At 38.5% G+C, this 7210-nt stretch overlaps 2 protein-coding genes and 1 pseudogene across 2 annotated transcripts; 1 reads left to right on the forward strand and 2 right to left on the reverse strand.

Moving 5' to 3' along the window:
• LOC147513101 (14 kDa proline-rich protein DC2.15 pseudogene) lies at positions 1-631 on the reverse strand (annotated as a pseudogene).
• A 1471-nt stretch (positions 632-2102) lies between these two features.
• LOC147513102 (uncharacterized) lies at positions 2103-3241 on the forward strand. The gene is made up of 2 exons (XM_086596138.1): positions 2103-2916; positions 3085-3241. The coding sequence occupies exons 1-2, from the start codon at positions 2186-2188 to the stop codon at positions 3113-3115; spliced, it is 762 nt and encodes a 253-aa protein (XP_086452264.1). The 5' UTR covers positions 2103-2185; the 3' UTR covers positions 3116-3241.
• A 173-nt stretch (positions 3242-3414) lies between these two features.
• LOC147513103 (vacuolar-processing enzyme-like) lies at positions 3415-6905 on the reverse strand. Its single transcript, XM_086596137.1, has 9 exons — positions 6670-6905; positions 6414-6578; positions 6129-6285; positions 5855-5940; positions 5329-5528; positions 4790-4838; positions 4451-4660; positions 4141-4347; positions 3415-3802 (listed from the first exon to the last, which is right to left on the reverse strand). Exons 1-9 carry the CDS (start codon positions 6856-6858, stop codon positions 3620-3622), a joined length of 1446 nt encoding a protein of 481 aa, XP_086452263.1. The 5' UTR covers positions 6859-6905; the 3' UTR covers positions 3415-3619.
• Positions 6906-7210: the final 305 nt, after the last annotated feature.

Here is a 7210-nt window from a genome sequence, read left to right on the forward strand (position 1 = left end):
TCACAGAAAGCAAAATTTATTCAAACAAAGGAGAAAGCTTTTGCACAAAAAAGTAGGATACTAGTAATTGAGACAAATGAAAACAATCAATCAAATATTCACGAGTACAATTGTTTTCTTATGTTAATACTTATATTAACATGAAAACACTTATTAACACAGCACACCACTAGTAACACCAAGGAACAATTTCACACATGAAAAATAAAAAATGATATCTAGGGACATTGGAAACCAGTGGGGAGTGTCTTCCCGCAAGCGTTGAGAGGCAAACTGAGATCTATTGGGAGATTGAGATTGATAAGTCCTTTAAGTTTAATGGTAGTACAAAGGCACACTTCTAACTCAAGATCGGCGAGGCCTGATATAAGACTGCAGCAAGGAATGTCAGATGGAGTGCCGATTTGGACATCAACCAACCCATTTAGCAAATTTAAGCAGATACCCAACTTCAGAGCATCAACTGGGCATTTACCTTTAGAAGCAGGTGTTGGTGTAGCAGTGACCATTGCAGAAAAGAGTATGTTTAGTAGCAGAAACAGAACAACTGAGGCAGAGATCTTTGAAGCCATTTCACTCTCCCTTAATGGTTCTTAGTATGTAGTACTGGTATTATTTGCAAATTGCAACACAAAATGTTTGGTTTGATGCAGAACATGCAATGTGTCTTGTCTATTTATAAGAGTTCAATGAGAAGAGTTGTTTTAATTAACAAAGCAAATTAGTTCATATTAGGATTTAAAACTTGAATCGTGCATCATATTTAACCACCACTGAGCTGGCTCAGGAGAATTTCATATCAATTAAATGAATCGTGCAACATGTTTAAGAGAATTATGTATTAGAGTAGTGCTATAAAGAATTGCACTTGTACAACCCCCAATAAACCTATCAATTTCATGGCAGTTTCTTAATAAAAGGTATGCTAGGCCGCTAGGGGTTGGGTGGTGGCCGTGTTTTCCGACACAACATTCAAATTTTCTGCTTCTTCGCATTCTGCATTTCTGCATATATACTTTCAGTGAAGAATTTGTGACAGTCCTTATTCGAGACCAAATAAATCATTAATATTACTACAAATGAGAAGCAAATAACATGAAATCGTTGTATATTCTATTAAGTACATCTTATTAATTAATTCAATGCTGAGTTTGTTTAAAACTATAACCAGAACGGCAGAACACGTTTTCCACATCTGCTATATTCAATGCTGCATGAGTTACATGAGTTGCCATATTTTAGAGAGATTAATAATTTAATTTGCTTATCACTCTGAGTTTCAAACGGAGTTTTAGGATTGCCAAAAGTTCTTTACACCAATCACTCAATCAGAAATGACTGCATTCGCCCATTCCCATTTTCTGTTGGATCGTAAAAATAGTACAAAGGAATAAAAAACTACTGAAATATTAATCTAACTCCAGTTATGGAAGCGGTTAAATCTTATATGCATCATAACGTAACACGAACAATAATTCCAGATTTTATCAGCATCACCCATCAGAATTCGGCGCCTAATGACTTCAAATCGAGCTGGATGAGAAGAAATTCGAATGATACCTTTGGCAGCTAGTATGCACAAACTGGGAAGAAGATAAAAATTGAAGGCATGCAAATGAGTAGTTTAGTTCATACTCGCATCGTCCATTCACACAGGACTACATATCAGGGCGAAAGACAAAGATGACTGGTTTTGCACTGCCTATCCTCAATTTTTGAATTATTACGTACAGTAGATACAAGTATTCTAGCATTACATAACAACTAGATATAAGTATATAACAGTCAAGAGTCAGAGGAAATGCTTAGGGCTGTTTGCCTGTTTCATGAGTCTAAATTTAAAACTTGAGTCACTGCATCAATGCCTTAGCTGATAGCCTGATACAGTTATCATAGTTTCATGGGTTGCAATATCATATCCAGCTGATCATTCAACAAACTTATGCATAACCTGGAATATTTGCGTATCCACAAGCAGATATGCCAGCTAAACTCAAGGCAACATGTTTGCACGACTCGACTTGCAAATTCTTTACTAATAATAAGTTGTCATACTACTTCAAGCACATTTTTCTCTTAACTACTATTTATACCTCACAATGTTCCATGTTCCTCATCACCACCAGCACATTTCCTGCTACAATTAGTACTACTAAGTAGTAGGAACCATCAAGGCAGAGGAAATATGGGTTCTAAGAGTTCTGCATCAGCTGTGATGTTTCTCTTAGTGAACATTCTCTTCTCTACTGCAGTCACTGCTTGCAATGATCACTCCCCTCCTCCGCCGCAGTCCTATCCATATATATCTCCTCCACCACCACATTCTTATCCAACTCCTCCACCAAAGCCAGAGTCTCCTACTCCTCCAACGCCAGTGCAAAGCCCAACACCTCCACCCTCACCACCTCCACCAAAGCCACAGTCTCCTCCCCCTCCAACACCAACCTATCCCACTCCTACTCCACCAAAGCCTCAGTCTCCTCCTCCACCACCACATTCTTATCCAACTCCTCCACCAAAGCCACAGTCTCCTACTCCTCCAACGCCAGTGCCAAGCCCAACACCTCCATCCTCACCACCTCCACCAAAGCCACAGTCTCCTCCCCCTCCAACACCAACCTATCCCACTCCTACTACACCCACACTTCCTTCCAATGGTAAATGCCCAATAGATGCACTAAAGCTAGGTGTTTGTGCAAACTTGCTCGGCGGTTTGGTTACTATCTCTGTTGGTACTCCTCCTGATACTCCGTGTTGCAGCCTTATCAAGGGCCTTGTTGACCTTGAAGCAGCTGTGTGCCTTTGCACTGCCATTAAAGCCAATGTTTTAGGTATTCATCTGAATCTGCCTGTATCGCTCAGCTTGCTTCTCAACACCTGCGGTAAACACGCTCCCTCTGGTTTTCAGTGTGCATGGTAACCCTCTCATGTTGATGTTCTTCCATTTATCCCCTCCATGACATTTTTTTTCTTTGATGCTTTTTGCCTGTGTTAGTTGTATTTTGATTTCCCATTGGGGACTGTATCATTCACAGTATTCATTAACAAGCACAATAAAAGTGACACATTTTTATTTTTTTGTAGTTCTATTTGCCTCAAAGATTATAAATTTTAATCTCTTGGTGTGAGCATTTTTCAACTTTGAATATTATGGAACTCTTTCCTCGGGCTCTTTGGGACTCAGTTGGAAACCAGATACAGATGCTTCTGTTCTATACATTTGATATTTAAATCGTCCGAAGTATTCCAAAATATCCGCAGAAGATTGCCAATGTGAAACTGCTGTTCAATCATTTCAAACATCGCCACGTATCCGAAATGGACTTCGCCCCTGTAGTTGTAGGCAATTAAACAAGAAAGCATCGATTCGGACAAAATGTCCTAAAGCAGATTCTAAACCTGTATCATGTGAAGTTCTACAAAAGCCTCGTCATTTATTCCTGAAAAACTAGGCAAGTTCTGATAACTTACAATAAGCTTTATAACAAACTGTGTTGCAGACATACCAGTATTGTGTACACTATAAACTTCTATCACTCATCATTATCATATACTTGCAGACAAAGGGCCACAGACACCAAGTCAACCCTGTTCTCTTTCCTTCCACCGTTCATTTTGATCAAGCACTGTAACCTCTAGTAGTAGGACTCCACAATTCCATATTATCTCTATTGCATATAGCCTTCGACGCTGCCTCCATTGCATTCTCAGATACCCCATTGTTACATATGTTTGCAAATGCTCGCATGTGCTTCATTCCATATTGTGTGAGTGACCCGCATTCAGATTCAAACAACCGGACCTGAATGCAAATACATGGCATATACCATACTCATTTTATTTTCAAAGACAAATACATAGTGCTCAAGTTTATAGTGCATAAGTTGGTAATTATAAAATAACTATCAGTACATCATAAAGATTGTCACCTGTTTGTGAAATTAAGTTTTAACAACAATTTAACAGTTCAGATGTGCACAAGTACCACTCCACAGTGTATTAAGTTTTTCGTTAGTAACTATTGACTTTTTAAACAAGTGGTAACATTTGTTTTTGACGGACCATTTGCTCTGGATCTTGAATGGGTCATTATAGAAAATTGATCTTCTAAAAGAGGAATTAAGCATATAGAATGCGTACCATTGCCTTCAAACAACCCCAGTCATCAACCAAGGGCAAGCCGGATGGCCTTACAGCTGAGAGGATGGAGGAACCTATTTGTGGGCCAAAAAGGACTTGCCCGATCAACTTGATGCTATTGTCTAGATGTGTTCTGTGTAATATCGTTTGCTTGATCTCCTTGAGCAATTCTGTTCGGTTGCCAGTTCCATTCTTAGATTTTACATACTACACAGCAATCAAATGAATATGACAAATATGAATTAGTTTCCTTTTCTTGGGGGAAAGTAGCAGTGTCAGAACTTGCAAAAGATAGTGAGATTCTAGATACCCTCTGCCACAAGAAGAGAAGATCTGCATCTCTTTGATTTACAACTTCCATATGGCTGTACCGAGGAATATTGTTCTGAGTGAGATTCTCGGTGGCAGGGTTGAAACCTTGATATAAGTGGAGAAGTTCAGCTTTAATGCTTTTGTTCCCATATTCCATAACGTGAGACCCGGAATTGTATGTCTTGAAGTTAGACGTTCGATATTTTACCTGCAAAAAAAAAAAGTGAGACCCCATTTCAATTATACATCTAAACTACATAACAAATACCCAGCTTGCCAGAAGATAGCATTCAAAGGAAATGATAAGCCCAAAAATGCCTCTAGAAAATTCATTTACCGTTTCGTACTGTTGTTTAAGCGTCTCATTCTTTAGATTGTGGGTGTCACTGCAAAAAAAATCAAAATGGCTAATGAGGAAAAGGAAAACAAAAGTTGAATAAAGTTTGTTGAATTCAGTATTTCACTGTAAAGCAACCAAAGGGCACAAGATTGTAATCACTGTAATCCTTTGTAATGTTGGAGACCTGTACAAGGTTCTCACCAAGTTCACAATGTAACATTCTTTCGTCTTTTGCTATCAATACAAACAATCACCCTTTAGCAAAAAAAAAAAGAGAAAAAAACAGATAGAACTTAAAGCTTCATTGATTTACAGTTCTGTGGATATGGCTAGTTGGCTACTATTGATTAGATCTAATCGTTATGCCTTTGGTAAGCACAAGCAAGGTAATCCCTCTACTCTCTTGTCTTTTCACATTTCTTCCTTTGCCTGATATGACTGTGTCAGAAGTCCCCCAAGGTTGGAATACAACTTGCCAATAAATTAACACAAATGATAATAAACTACATATTCGAGAATCAATGCAACAAACTGACCTGTCCTCCATCCATGCGACGCTGTACAAATCCCCTAGGCAAGTCTCATACTCTGGGGGAGGAGGAGGGTCCATGCCTGGACAATAAGTGCCCCAACTATTTTCCTCAGCATTTGATGCTGTCGTGACATAAATGTTGAGATCTTTAGGCATCAAACCTTCAAAAATGCTCCCGCTCTCACATGCCTCCACATAGATTACCTACAGACATTGAAGCCATTGGACTCTCGATAAAAACTTAGGGCGGTAATTCTATATATGCAAGACCTTGCATACTGATAACTTAAATGTCTGTCTACGAAGTGCAAACTTAAATGCACCAGGAACTGGGTGCACTCAGAAACCAACATGTATGATAACATGAATGTGAAACCTAACAGCTAAGAGGTAAGAACCACATCAAGTATTTTTCCGCACACGACCAGAACAGAGTGCAGCATCATTAAACTACTCAAAACAAATGGATGGTGTACCATGTGTGTGCTTCTACAATAAATGTTTAAGGGAGGCGAGATTGAGACACTGACCATCTCTTTGTAACTAACAGAGGCATGTTTCTTCTTCAAGACCTCAATGAATTCACCGGCATAGATGTAAGGCAGGTTAGGCATACCTGAATCGAACAAAATTAATCACATTCAGTAAAAAAAAATATCCTTACAGCAGACATCTTTAGAAATTAGAATGCCCTTCACTTCAGATTTAAAACATGGAGCAAGGGGGGTGATTGAGTGTCCAGTTTATTAAACAAGAATTAAATTAACTAATACAATGACAGAAAGAAAAGAATGCTATACTAACCAAGCACTCCTGGGCCTCCATGATCAGTATAGTACACAAAGATCCGGTCATCTGGCTTGCTGTCAACTACTTTACCACTTCCACCTTGGACACCCTCTTTATCTCCTAGAAGAACTGCATAAAAGTTCTTTGCAGTAACATGCTTTCCTGTGTAATCCTGCAATGCCATGTAAAATGCTTTTTAATAATAAGCTAATATTTCGTACTTTCCAACGATATTTGCGTCTATGAGCCAAATGACCAAAGTGCATACATAGTAATCAAATACTTGACATAAGAATGTACCTTAGGGACTCCAGCATAAACATCTTGACCTTGTGGATGATTAATTATAACACCAGGCCTTGGATTATTTTCATCTTTAGCAATATCATCATACATAAACACCACTATATTCTTGTCTTTCAATCCTCCTTTTTTCAACAACTGATATGCATGGCATACGTCCGCCTACACCACACCATATCAGAACACCGTTAAACCTTTACCACTTAACTTGTAAAACAAGAAAGCGAGACAAACAAAAGAAAGCCCAATTTACCTGGTGCCTGTAATTTCCGTACCCATTGGACCCAGCAACAAGAACGGCCCATTTAGTGCCTTTTTCCACGCCGTGTTTTTTAGAACCTTTTCTTTCGGATGGCATTTTGATAGCCCTTTCAAACGGATCATTTGCAAGACATACGTTGAACAGAATCAGAAGAAGAAGAAAACGAGTTAGAATTTCCATGGGCAAAGATTAAGAAAGAAAGAAGAACTGGAGAAGAAAACAAGAGTGAGCTCAAGTGTGAAGTTTTTGCTGGCTTTATAGTAGCTTTGCATGCAAAGAAATGTAAAGATTCGATGACACGTGGAAAGCCATAGCTTTAACATGGATAGAAAACGTGGCAAAAGCAAATTGATCCGTTTATACATTTGTTTGTTTTCTTTTGCTTTCACTGGGAAAGTGGTAAGAGGCTATTTTAGATTGTTATTAGGCGTTGATCTTATTATGATTAAGATTGTTTGATGGTTGAGATTTGTTAAGAAAGACGAAATGGTTGACAATGGATTTTTTGAATAGTTGAAAAAAAATTTGGTAG

The sequence above is a fragment of the Coptis chinensis genome, chromosome 3 (genome assembly GCF_015680905.1).
Source record: "Coptis chinensis isolate HL-2020 chromosome 3, ASM1568090v1, whole genome shotgun sequence".
NCBI classification, from domain to species: Eukaryota; Viridiplantae; Streptophyta; class Magnoliopsida; order Ranunculales; family Ranunculaceae; genus Coptis; species Coptis chinensis.